The following is a 23,815-nucleotide window of genomic DNA, read 5'->3' on the forward strand; positions in this document are numbered from 1 at the left end:
TCTGGAGAGCATGTGTCTCAGGGGTGGCCGAGTCAAAGCAGGAACACAGTGGAATATTAAGAGCGCGAGAGAAGAAGACTCAGGAGAATCAGAGAGAATCAGAGAGAAGGATCACAGCACACAGACACACCCGACACACGGCAGCATCTGGCAAAGATAACCGAAAGGGGGAAAGGTACCTGCACCTTCTTGACGTACAACAAGTGATCTGCAAAATCGAATCTTCTAATGAATCACAATGAGCAGAACCTCACCTGTATGGGTCGTCTTTCTTTTCTTGGGAAACACTCTGGGACACAACACCTTTTCTGGAGGTAGGTGAAAGATGCGATCACAGTTTCAAACACAGCTCTGGCTCTTGCTTTGCTACAGGAAGAGCAGAGTTGTTCATCATCATCCTATTTATTTGGGGTATTCAATTCGGTTTTCAAAACAAACGTTTGGCGAAGACGGTCTTGCAATCTGTGTTTTCAACTGTGCAAAGATTTTTGTGTTGATCTTATCTTTATTTATGGTATTGTGTGATTAAAAAAAAAGGTTTTGAGAAAGTCAAACCATTTAAATGTATTTCCTTCTCATATTTATGGCGCCTTGTCGTGAACGTTTGCAGCATCACCCTCAGGGTGCTGCATGCTCTTTGACGGTGTAATTTTACGCACCTGGTACTACCCAGTAGATTTTGGACACGTACAAGTTCTCAGCACCTTTGTTACAGCCCCTGTTCTGAAATAGACGGGAGCAGTTTACTGATAAACAGGAACTACACCCTCACGGCATGTGCAACTCTTTCCGCTTGTACATTGCTGTGCAATATCGTGAAATCGGACAATGTCATGCCTCTGTGTCTTTTTGTTTGAAACGGTGGTGGTAACGTGCTTGGTGAAAAGGTTTCAGAGCACGTCTTCGTCTTGTTACAGGGTATGATCTGTCCTTATCCGGCTATCACTTGTGCTCCCAAAGAGTGACGGAGAGCACCAGTCAAGCAGTAGCTTACTCAGCCTCCTATTCTGAGAGGGTGTCGTGTGGAGGCTGGCTGCCCTGGAGGATATGTCAGAAGACGCAGTATAAGACAGCGTATCACACCGTGCAGCTCAAGGTCACCAAGGAGATCCCCAGCTGCTGTGATGGATACGAGCAAGTTGGCAGCTACTGTGCTTTACGTAAGTTCTGGACAGGATACAGTTTTGTTTGGCCACAGAGCAGCGACTCAATTCACCTCTGCAACAGCGCAGTATTTCTGCTCCGTATTTTCCATTCCAGCACAAGCTATTTTGGTCTTTCCATAGGTTTTAGTGTGTGGGATCAGACAAGCTACTATGCATTTTCCCATTACAACTTTCTTTAACTTAGGGTCAGTGTCTGAGAATGCTTTAAATATTTAAAATCTAAACTAAACTTAAATTATTTTAAATTATTGTTTTGTATAACAACAACAACAACAACAACAACAACAACAACAACAACAACAACAACAACAACAATAATAATAATAATAATAATAATAATAATAATGTTTTATAGAGGGGTCCTAGTTAACTTGCCTGGACTACATTTTTTAGCTTATCAGCCCCATTCTCTCACCATCTATGGTATTCTAGGTTTTCTCATTTGTTTTTGTTATTATGAATGAGTATTTTCGTGGCGCAGTGGTTGGCGCTTTTGGATCTGGGGTGCCATCTGTGTGGCATCCGTCTGTTGTCCCTGAGTTTGTGTGGGCCCCCTCTATGTGTTCCAGCTCTCTCCCAGGATCCCAAAACATACTTCTAGGAAAATTGTACTCCCCAGTGTTACTTCCCAGGAAGTGTTACTTTGCAGTAAGCAGTTTCCTATCCAGGGGATATTCTGTCTTGTGCCAGGTGCATGCTGGGATAGGCTCCGGCTCCCCCAGTGACCCTGAATCGGAAGAAGTGGTTAGAAAATGGATCGATGGATCTGAGGAAAGTGTCTTGGGAAAGATCAATAGTGGACAATCCTTGGCTTTATGCGTGTTTTTCAGAGATGTCTTTTTCTCTAACTGCAGGACCCGATAGTTATTTACATTTTAAAAAAATCATTCATTTTCTTCTGTAGACAAGTGCTAAAAGTCCATGTAATCGATTCTGCCAGGATAATTGCCCTCATGCTGAACTAGATGAATGCAATCCAGTAAAATACAATACCCCCGTTGATATACAGGTATGTGCATTATAAACCAACTGCAGTTTTAAAAGGTAGACCAGAGAGTAATAGACCAAACCAGAACATACAGAATTTGTATGAACCAGAGCTTTTTCTTGATCTCATATTGAGAATATTTCTCATTTTGCCTGTGTTCCTAGGAAGAGGATAAGGTAAGTTTTTCAATCAGCCCTGACGTATAGAGGAGGGAGAGCTTCCAGACTTTAAACAAATGGCTCCAGCGCCACATCACTAGTTAACCAGAAGTGAACTGGAATACTGAACACAAACACAAGGCGGCGCTGTTGAACAACAAAACCCAGCCCGGAGACTAAGTCAGTTGAACCATTCAGGGCGTTAGTTAACAAGTGAAATCGTTTGTTAGTTTTTTTTTCACGCCCCTGTCATCTGCCCCTACAGCTTTAAACAGAAGTGAGGAATTCACCTCCAAACCAGGCCTCTGCCCTGTGGAGGATGAAGGAGGGTCCATCCTGAGTTGTGAGTGGGACACTGACTGTCCGGGCTTGCAGAGGTGCTGCCCAGCGGGCAGGGGCTCACAGTGCAGAAGCCCTCTGGCTGCAGGTGAGAGGACTGGCTCCTTTCTGGACTCGCCGTGTGTATTGACGGCCTGACACAGGCAGTGTGAGGGGGCTATTATACTACTGCTACAATTATCATTAGTTTGTTTTACCCAGGGCAACACAGAGTGTTTGGAAAGTTTTGCAATAGCTGTACGTACAGAGGAACAATAGATATTATTTTAAACTACTCATATATTTTCATTAACTTCCGTGCATAACATACATGTTTTAATTTCGTAGGGATATTGCTACATATTTGCTAGTGATCAGTATTATGATTTTATTTATTAATTCATTAGATTAACACATGATAGAAATTAAACTCTCCGGACTGTGGAAACTAAATCGAAAGCATTACTATTCCTATTTTTTATTGTACAGTTCTGTACTACTGGTATTATTTTTTACCAGTATTGACTGTAAGTAAAAAAAATCCACACAAAACTGCAACTCCGCATTATCCTGGACTTTGAGGTCTAGCGAATATAAACTGTGTCTGTCTTTGAGTCCAGAGAGAGTTTTTGTTTTCCCATCTATTCGGATTCTTACACACCTGTCCAGATCACGCAGGAAGTATTATAGTCCTTCCCATGAGTAATTCTACTTCATTTCTTAATTCCTTCATTTTCCAATCATCCGCCAGGGGACGAAGCAGAAAACTAAGCTGGTCACTGTCCCGTTTGGCTGCTTGCATTGTAAATGAAAGTGCAGAATAATGTCAGGGCTCTGTTTCTAGCTGGAGAAAGACGCTGGTATGTGAATGTGACTATCACAGTGAAGATGGACTACCAGGAACTTCACAGCCAGGACAGAGGACTCCTGAACCACACGCGGCTCTTGCACTCAGTAGTAAGTTTTTCTAGCCAATGAAGTCCATGTTATTACTCATCTACAATACTGTGTGTGAGGTAGTCTTTGTTTCTTCAATGCTCTAGCAGTTGGGAAGGACTGTTGTGCCTTTACAGAATTGCACTTTGCCAAAGAGGTTTGGAACCCCAAAAATCCAACTGTTTTTCCGACCTCTCATCGTAGTGCATTTCACAGCTCTCAGTATCGCAAGTGTCCTGACTGTGTACGAAGGTCCAGGCCTAGTTAATGCCTTGGTGCTCAGCTCCAGGAGTCGAGTTCATTCTTGCATTTTTAGGTGAGGACTGTAATGTCTGTAATGTGGACTAGATCTGGCCTCTTTAGACCTCCTTAGAGTTGGGTGGTTTTTTTTTGCAAAATACAAATGAACCTAAACCCCTTATGTTCGCACAAGGAGCTGTCATTGAGTCCCAGTCATTGAGTTTGCCCGTCTATAGTGCATACAGTACCTGCCTCTCCTGTATACATAGGAGCTCATAAACATCTATGGACTAAAGATCGTCATTCAGCCTCTTGACGAAGTGTGCAGTGATCCCCTCCACCAATCTCCTCAGAGCCAACGAATCTGAGAACCAAGTCACGGCCTGACTGGGATCTTCTCCTTCTGCCCCCAGGTGACCGGGGCTGTGGACTCTCCAGCTCTCTCTGTGCACCACGTTCACTCGTACTCTCCCAGCCCCTTCCTGACCGCCTCCCAGCTGCTGGTCGGAGCGGGCCGGCCCATCTCGGTGCGCGACCTCGCCGCCCGGCTGCAGCTCATCGTCCAGCGCGTCGAGGAGGTGTCCGCCGTGGACGTGCGAGGTGAAGAGCGCGGGCTGATGGGGTCGCGGGGGGTGCTGTTTCGCCGGATTTCGGTCAACAGCAGCAGGATCCTGAAAGGGGAGCACATAGGCCTTCAGCTCCATCGTGTCAAACGAGCCAGAGAGGCCAGCTGGCTCCTCTCAGCTGCAGAAGCTCTGTCAATATCCGCGTCAGCTGAGCTCACCGCTGTACAGTACGTCGTGATACCCACGATGCACTCCTGCTCCGCTGCCATCTCTAGCCGCGCACTGGAGTGCAAAGAGTGTGTGGGTGTAGTCTTCCGTCACGGTCATCGCCAAGGGGGACGTCATTCGGCCTGTTTGGCGTCAGTCTGGGAGCGTATCTGCTAAGTGAATCAAACGTTTCACCCAGGTGTTTCAAGAGAGCAGAACATGGGCAGCCTGCTCCGGACACACACAGGTCTCTGTGTAGAGACCTGTGTTCTATTCTCTGTCCCAGTTAAATTCCCTTTCAGTTTCCAGTTGTGACCTTTTGTCCTTCTTTCCTTGCTGAATGTGAAACTGTTCTCTGGGTTGTCCCTGTCTGTACCCCTTAAATGCAAATTAAATGCACTCTCAGTTTTTTTTGTTCCTGGACTGAAGACCTTTAGCTCACTTAGACTGCCTCTATATGGCAATTCCCCAAGACGCAGAATGAAGAGAGTTTTTGTTTCTGTTCTTTAAGGCCTTTCTAAGGTTATAATATATTTTTTGTGGTATGGTGACAAAAACCAAACACAATTGTAAGTGGGGTCTTATGTGTTGTAAACTTTGTTGAAGCATAAAATAACTGTAAATGTGACTGCCCTTGCTTTAAATTCCACCTCTTTGGCTATATACCCTAAATTATTCTGTTTGCCTTTTTCTTGCTTCCCCAATTTGACAACATACAGTAGAAGAAACTACATAAACACTGTACTGCAGATTTCCCCTTTTTCATCACTGTCTCAGTTTACGAGGAAAATCAGGGAACCATTCGCTTGCATGTCAGAAGCACTATTGTGTAAACAATACAAAAACAGAATCACCTGAGCCGAAGCAGTGACACGGCACTTCTGCCGCGCAGAGCCCACTTTCCCAAGCCATCAGCTGGGGGCTCTGTCAGGGGCAGACAGCCAGTTTAAAACTCTTCACACCCTCACATCCACATAAAGATGCCATTTCTTTAAAAAAAAACTAAACGGAAAGTCAAATTGTTCTTTTATGTGAGGTTGCTAGTCCAGGTTTTAACCAGATAATCCAGTTCGTGTCAGTGTCACTGTGACACCAACAAAACCTATTGTCTGCTTTTTGCTATTAATATCAACAGGACAATAGCTAATTAGTATCTTGAAAGAAAAGGTGGAAATGAAGCTTTTACCAGACTTCCCTTCTTGTAAACTGTGTAAGAGATCTTGACCTTCCCTGCTTGAGTTGTTCAGAAGAAATGTTATATTCATTAAATGTACTGTTTATTGAACTGAATCGTTCATTTAGTTGTGGGGACTGTTTTCTGTGATAAATAGGCCTGACTTGAATAAAAATTTAATTTAATTTAATTAAAAATTGGATTCAGGAAATGGACAAAGGGATTCTTCCCAGTGGGAAGAGGAGGTGAAGTGTTCATAGACCCTATTTGGTCTCATGCATCAGATTGAAAATCCCATTTCACTGTCTTCCCTGTGAAAGGTTGGTTTCGGGTTCCACAGTGAGGTGCATGTTCCTCTCTTTAAACTAAACGAGCAGTACTCACCTGCTGGGCAATTTTTACCCTGCCTGCCAAGTTAAAGGTAGTCTTCTACAAAACATACAGATGATCAAGTAAATGGTTTTCTCGTTTAGATGTTTGCAAGGAGAGAAGGAGCTACTCCAAGTATTGTTAAGGCAATCTGCATTATCTCTAGACTACAAAACATGTCTAAAATGCTGTCTCTGCTTACAGATGTAGATGAATGTGCCCATGAAGAACTCTTTAGCTGTCCCCCAGCTGCAAATTGCCTCAACACTGAGGGATCCTATAACTGTTCATGTCACGAAGGATTTACAGATTCAAGCCCCAACGGGACAGTCACAGGTTGTTTAGGTAAGTGGGGGACATTGGGGTGTCTGGTGCTTTGCTGATTCTGACTTTAAGACACAGCTGGGTACAGCTTGGAATTTCGCAGTGATTCATCTCGGTGCGTGTGGTATCAAATTCTGTGAGGATCTCACATAAAGAAAGATTAGACCAAAGCTGGTAGAAAAATATGAACTCAATATATTTAGATGCAGGTAGAGTTTAAAGGAATTACATTTAATTTCTTGTCACAGAAGGTATTGCATTTAATCAATTATGTAAAATTGTAGTTGCTGTCTTCTGCGCTGACTACTAGATATACGAGAATTGTTGTAATTAAATCTTTTTTATGGGAAGCTTGATATAGAAAAAGCAAGGTCTGGATTTCATATAGCTTTTGTAAAGCAGGGAAATGCCCCTTGATCGGTTGCACAGTTTACTAAGAGTTCTGCTTTACCAGTGTTGCATGCAGGATTAAATATTTAGCACAAGCAACATTTACTTTTCAGGCGGTGTAGATCTTAAATCTGCGGCAAAAATGTTCTAATGCAGGGAAGTGTTGTGTTGTTTGTTAAGGTCCCTCTCATAGTGCGGATCCCACAGAAGAAACAACACCGTCCTTCACAAGTAGTACAATGATGTCATGGACACACAACTATTCTTCTGATGCTTCGGCTACAGATACGCTGTTACAAAACAGCGCTGCGAGTGAGACACACTATAATAGCAGTACAGATCCACCATCCCCAGCGACATCGCAACAGAAGGGCGACTGGGCCACGGTGCTGCTGGTCACTTCAAGACCCGTGCTTCAGACACAGAGCCCCTGGACCAACCTGACCACGGTCTCGGAGTCGCGGTCCAGCAGCACAGTCTCTCTCTGGAACATCACAGAGACTCCAGACAGACCCAGTCCCTTCACTGCTTCTTCACCCTCTGGAGGCATCAGTCCCACCTCCACAGCCGCAGGGGGCGGCTCAGGCAAGTCTGCCGAGGCCCTGCTGACGACCAGCACGCAAGAAGACTCTGTGAAAAGTACCATTTCTCCAGGTGCCAGTTCTGTGGTCATTCATTCCACATCATTAACGGAGCCACCCTGGAGCACAACTACTCCGCAGGCCTCATACCATTTACAGCACCCCACAACTGCATCGTACCCCAGCACCACTGCGCCTCTCACCACGGAGTCCCAGACAGCATTGGCCCCCAATTGCCGTGAGTACTTTCTGGACAGCGAGCTCTTACCCCTTACTGCCGAGACCTCTGGTCACAAATCCACACCATTCCTACTGAAAATGCTTTGCAAGAAGCCGATTATCCTGGTGTGACATTGATCTTCTACCTAATGTTCTCAACCGTGACGAGATCAGGATGCAGCATGCTATGTGCTTCTTGTGTGAGCGTGCATGCTTGCAGGGCTGACTCCCTGGAGGACTGCCCTGGTCTGTGCAGACTCTCTCCCTGCCTGGAGGTCTGCCCAGTTCACCATCGCGAAGACGCGCAATCCAGCATTTGGGGTTTTTGACTTGAGATCAAAACACCGGTGTCGGATAATTCCCCCTAACACTGGATAATACCAGCCCTCTGCGTGATACACACAGAGTTCAGTCACTTAGGTTTCATGGCCATCTTCCTGCATCACTGCATAAGGAAGTGTGACTGTAGATCACACAATTCCAATGGTCTCCAAATGAATCAGTGAGCAAATTTGATAAAACAGTAAAATCATTTCAAAATCACTGATGCAGAAATGTCTTTCTATGGGTTTATCTTTGATTAAAAATCAAATCCCTTAATAAAACACATCCAATAAGATATCTTGGATATCTTCTTTCACAAAGTACCCTTTGAAAGATACAGGCTGAAACATTGCAAAAAAGTTAGGTCCACTTTTGCATGAGTGGTAGCCGAGAACAGCACGCACCCTGACTGACTATTCCTCCTGCTCTCTTCCACAGACCCAGCCCTCATTAAAAACCTGGTGGTCCTCAATGTCACGGGCTCCAGTTTCTACATGCGGTGGTCTGTGGATTCCCCCGTGGGCAGGCAGGCCTATGTCGTTCAGCTGCTCAGAGGCACGCAGAGCGTGAACAGAGCTGAGACTGAGCTTCTCAGCTGGGAGGCCACAGGACTGGAGTCTGGCGTGCTCTACACTGTCAGGATCACCTCCAGGGCCTGCAGACAGGAAGGCAATGCCACCTCTCAGGACGTCAAGACAGGTGAGGCAAATTGAAAAACATGAGAACATCAGAAAGGAGAGGGCCCATCGAGCCCATTGGCTAGTTAGTCGTTAATTGATCTGAGGATCTTGTCCAGCCATTTCTTTAAACAATCCAGATTTTGGCTTCAATAACATGGCTGGGTGGCTCATTCAACACTCCCACAACTCTTTGGGGCAAAGACGCGCCTCCTGTTCTTGGTTTTAAAAATGCTCTTCCACATAGTTTCAACTTGTGCCCACTGCTTCATGAGTCGTGGTGCGTTTAAATTGTGTTTCAAAATGTCCTGATCTGTTGATCTCTCCTATAACTTCTCTGGACTTACAGACAGTTAGCCCATTACTTGGACTTGGACTGCTTTTTTGCATGGTGCACGCATATTGCAGACGTTCTTCTTGTTAAACTCACATGCATCTGCAGCTTTCGACATGACAGGTGGTACTTTTGGTTGTCCACAGAGGGAAAAGCGCTCAGAGGAAGATCCCGGCTAACGAACATGCAGTTTACAGAGGCCTTACGAAACAGCAGCAGTGGAGAGTATTTCAATCTGACGCGGGACATTCAGATGGAGGTGGGTGTAGTCGAGCAGTTTTGCATGCCGAGATATTTACTTTAAACAGGATGCTTCCCATGATGTACTTGTGGAGGCTGTGAAACAACTGTCAGATCAAGGTCCTTTCGAAAGCTCGATTACAGTGGCTTGTGGAGTCGGGCCATACTTTTAGACTTCTTGCATATTTTATTAAAGAGCTGGTCGAGCAGCTGACTAAGCTCAGACTCTTTTTAGGTTCATTTTACATGCAGACTAGGAACTGCTTCTGCATGTAAATGTTCCCTGAATCTGCCACAGCTTCCTTTTTTCCCTAGGATGTCATCGACTAAATGAACAGAAAAAAGCTGATCAACGAGATAAAAACAGGAGCAATGCCCCAATGTGCACACTTTTAACACGTCTAAAAACATTAGAGGAAAATTCCTGCCACCCCTCTATTTCTCCTTTCACTAATTTGTATATGATTAAGATGTTAAGTTTATTTTAAGGAGTGCTTATTCGTTCAACCAGTTAACCTTGAACAGAACATTGCTGAATCAGCGCAAAACTCTCTTGGTATTTATACTATAATGAAAGTAATAAATGCCAAGAAAGGTTTTCCTGATATCAGATCTACCAGTTTGTACTGTACTGTCCAGGCTAGGGCGCATGTATATGTGTGTGTACAATTTACATGGCCTAAAGTGTAAACGAAGCAGAATATCACAAGCAGGTATTAGTCTAAGGTTCCCAACCCGTGAGATTGTGATGGAAACGTCAGTGTCAAATTAAATAGTCCAATTAATAAACAACAATGTAATAATAAGAATAAGAAAAACAACAGTAGTAATATGAATATATGACAAAGTGAAAACAAACATGTTAAGAGGGTTGCTGTAGCATCTATCTACATTTATTAAAAGGTTTGATTTAGTTAAAATCTCGGGGGGGTTACTTAAGGCCAATAATAAAGGTTGAAGGGGTTCAGCTGACCAAAAAGGCTGGGAACCCCCTGGTCTGAGACAATGGAAGAGAATGATGGATGAAGAAATTGGAAATCTCAATCTGGGGAGGGTGAAGTGAAGAAAGAGGCTCCACTGTATTGTCCGCATTATGATGAAGCCTTGTATCAGAACCTTCCTTTTCAAATGCATAACCCACAACACCAACAAAGCTGCACATTTATACAGCACTGGAGCTAAGGAAATGCCTGTTGTACAGTGGGGCCTCTACTGTACTGGGCCCCACGGCTGGAAAGAGCTCACTCACAGTCCTTTTCCTCCATCAGATCTGTAAGTCTCTCCCGCCAGACGTCCGAGCCCTGGTGGAGTCTGGAGCTGTGAGCATTGTCATCACCCGCCTGAGCAGCGGGAGCGTGATGGTGGACTTCCTCGTGCTCTTCTCGCCAGGCCTAGCCCAGAACATGACCGCCGTGTCCACAGCTATCCTGGATTCCCTGAAGAACAGCACGCGATACGACGTCGACCTCAACAGCACGGGCCTCGAGGGTACGTTACACCAGTCCGGGGCTGCACGCCACCTCTCGTCTTTCTTGCGGGACAAAGCGCAACGCGAAATTAAACATTGTGCGTTTGAGAAAGTGAAGTCGCCAAGAGGCGTTATTTCATTATGATAAAAAAAAAAGTTTTGAAATTTTTGGCGCATAACGTCAGCTTACGAGGATGAATGCTGGGATAGATGAGGCTAGGGTGGAATTCTTTGCGTATGCCCTGGAACACGGGGGTCTCGATGTTCCACGAGAGCACTCAGCACCAGGGAGAACTCAGGGGCAGTGAGCAGAGGTGGGCCGGTCTCTGTGCCAGCTGAGGAGCCCGTGTCTGTGTGACGGGGGTTGTTTGCGTCCGGGCAGATTTCGACGAGTGTGCGGCAGGGGACGAGGACTGCTCTCCTCACGCCGTGTGTGAGAACACCTGGGGGTCCTTCAGATGTGCCTGCAGGAGCGCCTTCACAGATACCAACCCTGCGAGGCCCGGGCGCAGCTGTGAAGGTAGGCTGGCCTGAAGGCACACATGCCCCCCCAGCTTAGCCACTTGATGCTGTTGCCACAAGCAGAAGAAAACAAGTTGGGTTCACATTTTTTTCCAGGTGATAAGGGAGCTCACCTTATCTTAGCCTAAAATTCTGTCTGACAAATTAATATGGTTACGTAACAGATGGCTCAGCTGGTTTGACAACAGAAGATACTGTTGCAGGTCCTAAGGAAATGTCTGATTTACTGTAGACCATAATATACAGTACACAGTCTTGCAAAGTGCTGGAGTGTGCTGGTCAGGGTTTCCTCCTCTAACAAAAATCCACTTACTGGACAAATTCAGGGACGTTCAGGAAAGAGCACAGATTTGCTGCCCAATCCTTTAGTCCCTAGAGGCTTGTCTGCTGTATGATAAAAGCAAGCAGGGCCTCCTCTACTTATTTTTGGTTTCATGATATTTGACTAAGAATGCAGTCTGAATAGTAAATGTTATTTTCCAACCTGTAGGGCGTTATGGTGGACATTTGGTGCCAGAGTTGTTTAGTTACACTTTTTGTAACTAAAAGCATCATCAGTTTTGGAACTGGAATCAACAACACAGGAATTGGACTGGAATTACAGCGCTTTGTGATCATCTCCTTAATTTGTCCATTAGCGATTAGCAGGATAAATGCAGCAACCTAGGAGCTGGTTGTCTGAAAGTACTGAGTTGGATCAGACTGGAAGGGCTGCAAACTCGGTACCCCTGCTCTAATATATAGGTTGATTGGCTGGTATGCCCTCTGAGCATGCAGTGCAGGAAGTAGAACCTCCTCATCGGGCGCTTCACGCAGGTACAGTCTTGGAAGTAAGGATGCATAATCGAGGCAGATAGGTAATGTCTATAACGATAACAATTCGATTCGATAACAATGTGTTGTATCCGTCTTTTTAGATGTCAATGAGTGTGAAAGTGGCAGCAACACCTGCAGCCCTCATGCAGTTTGCCAGAACACCGTTGGGGGATACAGCTGTTCCTGTCAGCCCGGATTCAACGACACAGACCCCAGTCAGCCGGGCCGGCACTGTGCAGGTGCTGTACAGTATCCTAGAAACACCGCATGTGTTCTGCACACACCAGCTATCTTTGCACTCCGTCAGTCGGTCAGGGCAATTCTCTCACGGTGTTTCATTGTTTAATCGCTCTCGGAAATGACTGGAATGTAAATCTGGAACCTCCCACCACCGCTGCTGTGCAGGCTGTTAGTTGAATTGGCTCCAGCTTCTCTTGTTGGAAACGGGAGAACTGTGTGGGCCGCGTAGCGGTGGAGTCTTGAAGTGCTCAGATCCCTCGGTCACGTGATCAACCAGCATGCTTTGACTGACTAACCTATAAAATGTATTTCCACTTTTAAGACGTAAACGAATGTGAATCGGGCAACAACATGTGCCACCAAAGCACCGCCTGTCAGAACACTGTGGGGGGCTACATCTGCGCCTGCAGACCCGGCTTCGCTGACGCAGACCCGAGCCAGCCTGGCAGGCTCTGTGCAGGTACCGTACCCACCATCAGGCCCGTGACAACATGCACGCGGGCTCTCGGTCTCGTCTTCCTGGGGGATATTGCCTCCTGGCTTTATTGCAGCCCGAGCAGTCCATTAAGTGACTGATCTAATCGCTTTTGCATGTAGGAATATGTAAGATTTTTCTTAAGGTCCTGTACAGTTGAACACTCAACACACACAGTTTATTAACAGCGAAGCCTCCTGTAGTTAGAAGTATTACAATTCTACAGCAAATTAAATAATTGCACCAGTTGTGTAAACCATTGTTTGGAACGGGGCTAAGAAGACTCTCAGCCATTTAGGATTTGACTTTCATAGCCCTCATATACAGACTGCAGACATTTCTTTTATCAGTTGTTCATCCACAAATTGATTCATCGTGTGATCATCATTCTTATAAACAAATTCCTGAATTTCTAGCCGTGGTTACATGTGAAATTATTTTCTCACCTTTTCAATGTCTCAATACATTAAAATACTTATAAAGAACAGCTGCATATTTTATATGAACAATCAAATAATTTCTTTGAAATTCTATGATGTATTGTTACAAGGCAATTTGCCTTGATATTTTTCTAAGAAGTCCGACTGCAGCCTTTGATCATAGACGTAACTATTCTTTGTTAGCATGTGAAACAAGAAGGTTGCTTCTTCATAGAATAATGCAATGCAGAGCCTAAACACCCACTCTCATAGGTACAGTGTGTTACAAACTCAGGGCAGTGCAGGACTTTCTGAGTGTTGTTTTGTCAACTTTTCTAAGTACCATCATAACCTTGAAAATTGGTAAAGAAAACAACTGTGTTTTGTTTTTAATGTGATTTAACTTTGTGCCTTCGGGAGAAACAGAGAGTTGAAATGGATGAAACTGAGCTGAGTATTCAGTTACAACATCTCTAGCAGAACCATACATTTATACCCAGACTGTATCACCCAGATGCTTTTTTACTGATAAGAGTATGTCTGTCATACTGTTACATTTTTTTTTCTTGTTACCCTATTATTCCTTCAAGTTAAGGATGTTTTTTTTAAATCAGCATGCTATTGCTATAGAGTTTTGCTTACATTTTATTCGTCTCTCTACATTCTTTATGCAGAATATCTGTGATATTCTCAACAGATTCCCGTAATATTCCACTTCTCTTTAAACCTTCAAAACCGTCTACTTTCCTGAAACCATACACCTTCCCTTTCGATTTACTCTCCTTGACCTATTCAAATATTCTGCTCCTGTTCCTTCCTGTGTCTGTTGTTTGTAATCCATTTAGAAAACCATGAGTGGCAGGGGCTACCCCACCTGCCAACATCTCACGGTAACAAAACAGGCTTCCTGGTGTGGAATGTTTCTGTGACCTGTCCCACTGAGTCTGTGTTGGTCTCCTTCACCCTCCTTTTTATCTTCTTGGTAATCTGAAACTGCACTTAAGGCTTCTTGTTTTTGTCATTTTCCCGTTTATAGATCCCTGGTCTATTGGAGATCTTGTTACGGAATCTACATTGTTTTTATCACACATTTGCAGGAGGGCCGCAGTAACGGAAGGAAACTTCCCTGATTTTCCATGGGTAAAAGGGCATCACGGCCCTGATTTTTCCTTATATGGTGGAAAATGACCTCCTCTTGCAAAACCAATGACAACAGCGGCTGCAGCTGCAACTCATGAGCCTGAGCCACCTGTGTTGAGTGAGCCCGAGCAGGAGTGTCCATGCAAAAATCAATCTTTCGTTCCATTATCCCACCCTTCAGCTGGCTGCCCATAAAGGAAGCAGCACTGCACTGCCTTCATTTGAGACTCCTTGGCTAAAAATCTGGTCTTCTGCCTTTTCAAGTTGCCTAGAAATGTGGTATGTTGTTCCACATTGAGGACTTGGGGGCTAAGCTAATGCCTCATTTTAGACCTCAGTCCCCTGATACGTTAGTGATGGCGAATGCTCGTAAAGCTGGTTGCAGGATTGTAGCTCCCATCTGTACAGAACATCCATACTGTGATTACAGTCTGACTTAGCTGATCCGCATCTGAACACACAGTCCGTTCGAAGCACGGAGAGAAAAGACAAAGCCACGTTTTCATCGTGGTTGGTAAAACATTGTTTAAATGCTTTGACTATATGATTAAGGGGTTTGATACTATCTCGCTTATCGTGTTCCTGTCACATCCTTAAGCTCTCAAGTGTCAGACGTGACTGCAATAGCTTTAAAGCAACCATTCCCCTAATGATGATGCATTCACTGGTATGCACATACTTCCATCTGTCTTCCTTGCATGGGTCTGTGCTGTCGAACTTCACTGTGTGAGGCCTTTACTGCTGTTATGGTATATACTGTATGCAGTGGACTTTTGCAAAGAAGAAAGTCAGATTGCAAAGACTGGTCATTCCTGTTCTTACTCACTGAGCTTTGCAATTCTTAAATAAGACATTTTCAGTCCTTAGAATATTATCTTCCGTTTTTATCACTCTAGGAGAAAGTGAAACAGAATTGCTGCCATTCTGTGAATTGTTTTTCAGTTTTTCTATTTCTAATGTCCACACAAGCACAGCAAAGCCTTTTTTCTTTTGCTTCACTGAGCACTGAGGGTGGTAGAAAAAATTAACTAAGCTGATTTAACTATTTTTAGCTTCATGTAAATCTCAGGTGTTTTTCAATCCTGGCTTGCTTACAAAACTTCTCAATTGTGTTCATGAATAATCTGCAGGATATGTATTGCCACCAAAGCACGCATTACTATAGCAATTTATTACTCAATTACTAACTGGGTAAATGGACCAACCAGAGAGAATTTCTGTCATTAAAAGGCCATGAGCCTTCTGAACAGATTCCACACCTTATGTTTGGAAGGTGTATATTACACTTTTACTGCATCAGTGACTTGGAAAGAGAAAGTAAATAAGGAAAAATGTGTTTCTTGACGATTATGTTTCCAGACAATTGACCGACCTGTGGAATAAACTAACATATTTGATTGATGGCAAATATGGAACTGTATGTTTCTAGGAACAACCCACACACATACACCTGTTTACAATTAACTTTCCTGTGAACCTCATTTGTGCTTTTATTTCCTAGTCTTAAAAAGAGTCCTATTCAAAGGCATTATTCGAGTGAACCCCAGGTAATCAGGACCACTTCAAAAGCTGGCTGTATTTTGGAAGTAATTGCGGCTCAGACAGGCATGAATAAAAGCAGCTTTGTGTTGATCAGAAAATATCCAGGCAGCCTTGTTTTGTATAAATAAGAATTCCATGTTTGCCTCAAGCCCAGCCTTCATGTTTTGCTTTAGATCCGAACTAAAGAAATGTGGAAGACAAGATGAGGCTGTCAGGCCCATCTTTCTCATTCGGTTGATTGATAGCTAAGTGATTTTAGTAATCTGAGTAATTTGAACCTATATTTCACCCATCTTAAACCTTGTTATTTTTGGTAATAAAAATCATTAGATGGCCCATAAAGACCGTGGTTTTATTGTACTGGTTTTATTTTCTGTTCTGCTATTTTAAGTCTAAAAACATACTGTAGCTGACTGCATTCTGCATATAATAGTGCTTTTGATAAAACACGACGCATCTTCTCTTTGCAGTCAATAATTGGTTCTCTTTCTAGACAATAGCTTCTGATCTACGTACATGACAAACAACATACATGCCTAAAGGGATTTTTAGTAATGTGTGAGCAGTTGAATGGAAATAGGTGCACAGAATAGAGTTTACATGATATACTACATATGGTTTTTTTTAAATTAACAACATTGTTACTCATTAAAACTCATTAAAACTCATTAAAACTAAAACTAAACTCGAATTCTTGAAGTTTTATCTCCTTTCATAAGAATGTTTATTATTCTAATTCCTTCATGTTGTAGTTTACAATATTATTTGGACGGGTTCTTCCGTGCGTCAGTGTTAATGTGAACAGGTTTACAGTATAAACAATATGAAATCTAGTGACAGAATGAAACTAAATTTGGTCAGTGGGGGTGCTCAGCTCCAGTCCCAGAGGAGAGCCGTTCAGCAGGTTTGGTTGGTCTCCTCAAATCGGCCACACCTTGAGAGCCAGGAAAAGCTGTTAAACTGCTGCAGTTAGCCAATATGTACTGTACATCAGCCAGTCTCATTAAGAAGCTGAACTGGACTAAAACCCGATTGGCACAGCAACCCAGCAGGACTGCAGCTCTGCAGCCCCGATTGTTACCTTCAGTGCAACGTTTGTAAAATTACATTGTCCTCATGTGTCCCTTCGCAGCTGTGGCGACTGAGAAAACTGTGACGTCCAGCATCTCCATTTCGGAGACCTCGAAGACCCCCACAGCAGTTGCGCCCCCTCTCCCACACACAAACCCTACGTCCTGGGCTCTGGTGGATGTGGATAATGCCATCACTGTTGATTGCCGGCTGTATGAAATCTCAGTCACGGTTTCGAAGGCCTTTCTCACCTGGAAGTCCATCGCAGAGAGCTCCCTGTTCTTGGGAGTGACGGAGTGTGGCCTGAGCAGCACCAACGAAACTCATGTGAAGCTCACAGCCATGTGGGATAATTGTGACACGAAGCTTGTGCATGTAAGCGCTCAGGAGAGCTCTTTGTCTTTTGTATGAGCATTCCTCTACAAAGTGGAAAAAAATCTAGTCCATTAAGGCTCATTTCTGCTTGTTTGGAGTGTTAATGACCTGATTGGCTCTGTAGGGTAATTATATCAATTCAATGCTGTATTTACTGTAGATACTATTAAAATCTGACAGAACTGTCTTATAAAAATCAGTCGTAGTGTAGTCTTAAATTATTTAAAATGCAGCATGTAAAATGACACATTGTGATTACTGAACAATGAAATGGAAACACAAGTTGTTTTGGGAGCATTAAGTTGTAAAATGCAGACATGTTATACAAGGCTAGAGCAAAATGACGTTAGAGTTGCTCTATTCATTGTAATCTAGACCTACAGCAAAATGGACACACCAGCTACCTTGTTGCATCATCCTCAGAAACAGCAGAAGAATTAAAAGTGGTTAATGTGAACAATATTGGGAAATAGCGGTCATGTAATGAAAAATGCTGATCGAAAATAAAATATCTGACCAACGACAGGTTTGCAATGAAAATAAATCGGTAAGAATATTACGAGGCCCCTTCATTCAGAAATAAAAGTATTAGCACAAACCCGTAGCAGCAAGGAACTGTTGCCTCTTACTTGTTGTTCTTCCCTTTCTGATTACTTACTGAACATCACCTTTTTCAGCACATGTTCTCATTGCTGGTTCCAAATGACGGTGGCCTGCACCATTACGGAATGTAATCAGGAGAGGTAATTATGTCATTGCATGTTGCCTTTCAGAATCGGACCCACACTACGGCCTGGACAACGCTGCTCAACAATCGCACTGTGGATTCATCCATTGCCCCCAGGGTGTACATCGAAATCCCAGTCAAGTGCACCTACAGCAACAGTTTGCTCATCTCCACCGGCTACACCCCCACAGGGTAAGAGTCCTGCTGTCAGTCACCGGGCACTTTCCCTTAAAAAGCTACCTTCACAGCCAAGGAGCATGAGGTGACATATTGGCACCACTGGTCCAGGACGTACCGTCCTGTAGTAATACAATGAAGCTCAAGTTCATCTTGTGTCATGTCCTTCATGTGAAGAACAATCATGTTCTTTGTGACTGAAGTCCTGCCAGCTATCACTATTGTTGTCATGTGACCAACTTATGTGAGATGGTTAGCAAGGAAAAAAAACACTATACGCTGTGCCTCTAGTTACAAAAATGATCTACAGTAGATCTGGAAAAGGAGTATCCACTGTATGTGATAAAACTCCAGCAAATCGCCTCACTAATCCTGATCCCAAAAATACAGATGGCTTTTGGGATCAGGAAACATTTATCCTTGAACTAGAAGCTGGTACAAAATGATATATTTCACACAATTAAAGAAATTATTGAGGTAATTTAAGTCACTGGAGGTCAAGGTGGAGAGAAAACTAAAAAACCATGTGCTCTATAATTTTGGGGCTTCTATGTTTCTTTTAACGTCTTGGACAGACTCCAGGACATTCTGAAAACTGATGTCAAAGTAAGGAATCTGAACACTTTTAGGATGTGATCTTGTGGTGGTGTAACAAGATCTCTTAATACCCCTTTTAGATTTCTGTAAACAGCTGTGCTCTGATAAGCTCTATATTGTCTGTTGTACAATTATTTGTAAAAAAAGGTCCCATTGTTACATACCCAGAGCTGATGGGATTCATTATTTGTGAAAGTTCAAATTCAAGACTTTATTGACTTTTTGCTCTTTTTAAGACATTACACTTGTTTACAACACATTTGCTATGCTGATATTTACAATATTAATTAAAAAACAGCAGATTCTTTAACTTTAGAAATGTATAATCCAGTAGAGTACGAATGTCAGTTTTGTACTACCATTTCTTCTCTTTCAGATGCTGCATATATAATACAGTTAACGTTTTCCAGAACCATCCAAGTAGTGAGCAATATGTGTTTTTTATTTAACTGCAGCCTTAGAGCCCCATTACAGAAAGGAGATTTCTCTTACAATAACCGTTTGATTGCACCTGCCACTTGTGGTTTTCCTTCATGTATTATTCTTAAAGGGTTGACATGATCAAGGATATCATTGAAGGATCAGGGATCTTCTTGGCTACCATCCAACTGCTGAATGGAACGTCTCCGCTCCCCAAAAATTACTCCCTGTCTCCAGACGATGAAGTCTTCATTGAAGTGGGAATCAATTTGACGATGACCCAGGTCAAGCTCATCCTCAACGAGTGCTGGGCTACCCCCACCAGCAGCCCATCTGACCCTACAACTCACATGTTCATGAAAAACAGGTAGGCCAGCACATGTCCTCCTCTTCCTTTGTCTGACTTCAGAAGGCTGCTGCAAATGATCACCCATCCACTGATGGTGGCTAAACTAGGCGGGGTTCACCTTGAGTCTGCAGGCCATGCTGCTGCAAGATGCTGTACCAACTCACCTACCACAGAAGCAAAACAGCTGCAAAAATTAACGTTCACTGCAGTTTTACCTTCCACTTCCAATAAGATCCTGTTTACAGTGTTTGACACCCCAGTGCATTCAGTCATATAGGGTGACCACAAGGCATGGCACAAGTAAATGTGTACAACCTACAGTACGGATTACTCCTTCTGTCCCTGTCTACTTTGGCTAAATCAGGCTAAACCAGTTAATGGACAAGCAAATTGAATTAAATAGTGAGTTTAATTCTAAAATTTTGACATTGCATCTCAAGTTGACAAGCTGGACTGTTGCTGTTTCAAAATGCCTTTGCTTTTAGATTTTTTTTTTATCAAACACGAAGCCACTGGGATGGGCATAAATTGATGTATGGTGGGTTCTAACTGTGTATTATGCCACTGTAACACACTTTCTAGCACAACAACAAACACCCATTCAGAATCCCGACTGGAGTGGTGTTATCCTAGAGAACGATCTGAAACAAACAGGGAAAGTGAATGAAGAATGATCCCTTTATCTCCTCCTTTCAGCTGTCCCATTCCCAACACTTACACCACAGTAATAGAGAATGGGAATTCCACTAAAGCCCGTCTGTCTCTGCGCATATTCTCCTTCGTCGACCACAGCGTCATCTACCTGCACTGTCAAGTCCAGATCTGTATCGAGACTGCAGGAACCTCCTGCAAACCGGTGAGCAGTCGCTTGCTTTGACAGTGTTAAGAAATTTTAAAAGAAAAGTTGGGGCGGCGCATCTCTGGAACTGTTGTTCAAAAATATGTTTTTATGACCCCAGGCTCCCGTGACAGCCTGCCCAGATTTGAACAGATCTTGTTTATCAACTCCAGAGCAAACGTCTTGCAGCCCGTGATTTCGGGTTCTGTAGCATCAACACAAGATGAATACTGTAGCTTCTGACATGTCGAGGTACCCCTGTATGTTCAGAGGTCACTACTGTACTGGATGTAGATGACGTTATTGCCAGGCAGTGTGTCCGTCTCGAATTAAATGTTGGTGAAGGCTTTGATGGCAGTGGCTGTTTCCTTGAGGTGATCTTTAGTCTGTGGTTTGCATTTAAGGCAATCATAGAAGAAACAGGAAGTGAGTGTGGGGAGTGGCTCGTGGTTTTGTTAGAGGTGTCTGAACTTCGCTTCAATGGGCAATGGCTACGAGATGCAGGCTGGGAGAGGGCAATGTGACAGGCTGGCCTTTGAGAAGAGTGTCATAACAGCTGACCTGCCCCTATAGGCCACATAGAACCTCCATTGCTTGTAAATAGACACACTGGGTGTCAATTACTTCTCACTCATCCTTGCGTTAATCCCTCATCAGCGGTTTTTAATAACCATAGAGAGTCAGGACCTCGGTTTTACGTCTCATCCGGAAGACGGCGCTTGTTTACAGTATAGTGTCACTGGGTGTCAGTTACTTAATTCATTATATTATTGGCAAAGTATTAAATTCCACATTTTCAGATGTTTCACTGCATATCCATTCAGATTTCTGTGTCCACTGTGGGTAACAGAGTCTTGAGATGTGGGTGTTGGCAAAATCCTTGGGAAGAATCATAAATCCAGAAATATTTGACACCCCCAGTACGTTCAGTTATTTAAGGTGACAGATGACTCATGGCACAACTTTTCAATATTGTCACTGAAATGTTTAGTATACATACATATATACAGGTTGTCAAGGATCGTTAGTTTCCTAGATGAGCAGTCTGTCTTCTAAACAGTGAGCAGGTGATTATGATTAGGCCACACAAGACAGAACAATCTCTAACACATATTTCGTTTTATGCATTTGTTTATTCCTCTCTGCGGCCGAGACCTCACAATTTGCATGAAACCAGCTCTGTAGAATGTGAAAGAGATTCTGAACTTTGTAAACAATCCAACCTTCTCTTTATTAAATAATTAAAATGCGAATCCATTTTAAACCCATTCTGTTTAGCATTGTGAACAGCGGTCAGAGAGGTCTATTAAAGCTGTTGAAATTGGCCAAGCCTCATGGGGACCCATCTACAGGTCTTCACATGGTAAGTAGGTCTAAAAGAACCCATCCTGCTCTTGTGTAGATCAATGCATGTTGTTTTTTGACTCTTTTGTGACAAAAACGTTAATGACTCAAAAAGGTCTTGGGTTCATACTAACCCATTCCATCCTTATTTCTCCCATCCCTCTTTCATTTGGGAATTTTGGCAATGTGTTTGAATAAATGATTTTCATTTGAATTGGTTTAAATGAATGGAGCAGACAGAGGCACTACCATGTTGTGTCATACAAATGACAAAGTCCAGGTGTCTGTGTAGTAGAAGTCTCCTTATTTCATATGCATATGGGAGAACAGCTTGCAACCACCGAGATCCCTGAACAATACAAGAATTAATCTTTTATACCTTAAAACAAACAAGTTACTACCACATGTCCTGAACGAATGATAAGACAACAACGCATCCATATATGATATCTAAGTTGCAGACTAGACAAAAGTTAGTTCCTTTCATATGTTCTGGGCACACAGGCAGCACATTTATATATTTGAGCACAAAGCCAATTTCAAGCCACTAGACTGCATAGTTTGCAAAAATACAAAAATAATCTCATTATCCCTTCCTCTTCCCAGGTGTCTCACTTGTCTCTTCAACCACTAATCACAATTTTTCTCCACACGCAAGCTTCACAAGTAATGTCACAAGCTTTACTAAAGAGCCCTAACAAAACTACTACTATCTTCAAAATTGGCAGCCACTCTGAACTGATATGAATCTTTCTGTTTCATTTCCTGAAGCGGTGACCAAGGAGACGCCGAACTCCCAGCGGGAGACAGGATTCATTGTCCTGGGGGTCCTCTTGTGTCTTCTGCTCCTTGTGACCCTGACAGTGGTGGTCTTATTTTACAGGAAGCGGATCGGCCACTACAACTTCAGCTTCAAACCCAATCAGGAGAACTTCACCTATCATGTCTTCGATACTTAACCTACCTGTCCACAACTCCAGCATTCATTCCAGCATGAGTATCTGGACATACAGTAGCTAAGGGTTTTAACTTCAGTACGTCATGCATTTGGTACCAAACTATCAACAAATTACCAAACAGATATTCTGCATTATGAAGTTTATTTAGGTATGTTGAGCCGATGATTGTTTTTTAAGGTTGTGATTCTCTTTCGATAGTTGTAGTCACATTATAAACAACGTAGTTTTAGAATAAAACTGTGGAGTGACTTAGGAGACCTCTTTTAAAGTCAAAGAGTTATATTTCCAAAACAGTCTAAGGAATTTTAATCCACTTCTGTTTATATTTTGATCATTATGAAACTTAGACCTCAGCTTTGTAAATGACTTTACTGTCCATTGTTAATTATTATTTTGTGCCTAAAAGGCTAATTAAACATATTTTTAATATTAAATATAAAATGGTCTAAATATTCTTAATTTATATGTAGACCAATATACATTTTCCTTATTTTTTCTATAAACATTCAAAATCAAATGATACAATAAGGCTGATTCACCAGCCTTTTCTGGATATTTGTGAAATAATAAGAAAACAAGTCTTGTGATTTAGTAAGCTCAGTTATTAAAATACAGTTTACCGACTTTGTAATTTGATAAACGTGCTGATAGGAGTAGGTGTAAAAATTCTAATTGTAAAGATTGAAAGGTTTTGTGTATAATCATCTATCACAAATAAATGATATATTGATCTAGAAACAGATAGTGTTGATTACTATGATGGGATTTGTACATCTGCAATGTGTCTCTTTGCCTGCCAACAAATTTGTTAGGAATGAATATTTTTCAGAATCATTTTACATAAAAAACACAAGAAAGACAGCCAAGCTTGTTAAATCAAATCACTATATCTATATACCCAATAAACATCCTCATATACATTTAATTCTTGGCTACCATTTTTATTTATAAAAATGATTTATTAGGACCAACTCACTTGTTTATAAAGAAGATATCAACCAAACAATTTAGAAATGAAATGTTGTCTTCTGTGACATTTCTGATTTCTGACAACGGACATCTTAGACATGGAAATTATTGTTAATCCATAAAAAACAAGAATAAAACATTCGCAGAAAAGACTGG

At 42.7% G+C, this 23,815-nt stretch overlaps 1 protein-coding gene across 1 annotated transcript; it reads left to right on the plus strand.

The window, feature by feature from the left end:
• The first annotated feature begins 25 nt into the window (after positions 1 to 25).
• Positions 26 to 23,430, plus strand: umodl1 (uromodulin-like 1). Its single transcript, XM_088638870.1, has 19 exons — positions 26 to 314; positions 918 to 1,160; positions 2,578 to 2,739; positions 3,475 to 3,587; positions 4,220 to 4,406; positions 6,327 to 6,467; positions 7,017 to 7,655; positions 8,399 to 8,659; positions 9,118 to 9,230; positions 10,480 to 10,699; positions 11,062 to 11,199; positions 12,119 to 12,256; positions 12,580 to 12,717; positions 16,966 to 17,279; positions 18,053 to 18,198; positions 19,331 to 19,567; positions 20,246 to 20,405; positions 21,666 to 21,750; positions 22,503 to 23,430. The coding sequence occupies exons 1-19, from the start codon at positions 239 to 241 to the stop codon at positions 22,688 to 22,690; spliced, it is 3,699 nt and encodes a 1,232-aa protein (XP_088494996.1). The 5' UTR covers positions 26 to 238; the 3' UTR covers positions 22,691 to 23,430.
• The last annotated feature ends 385 nt before the right edge of the window (positions 23,431 to 23,815 follow it).

Source organism: Lepisosteus platostomus, chromosome 7 (assembly GCF_059453375.1).
Source record: "Lepisosteus platostomus isolate fLepPlt1 chromosome 7, fLepPlt1.hap1, whole genome shotgun sequence".
Classification (NCBI taxonomy): Eukaryota; Metazoa; Chordata; class Actinopteri; order Semionotiformes; family Lepisosteidae; genus Lepisosteus; species Lepisosteus platostomus.

Bases quoted from the DNA above. Each gene is read 5' to 3' on its own strand.
- umodl1 (XM_088638870.1), top strand. From the start codon at position 239: ATGAGCAGAACCTCACCTGTATGGGTCGTCTTTCTTTTCTTGGGAAAC. The intron at 4,407-6,326 runs GTGAAGAGCGCG...CTCTGCTTACAG, and splicing joins GTCCGCCGTGGACGTGCGAG to ATGTAGATGAATGTGCCCAT. The intron at 6,468-7,016 runs GTAAGTGGGGGA...TTGTTTGTTAAG, and splicing joins GACAGTCACAGGTTGTTTAG to GTCCCTCTCATAGTGCGGAT.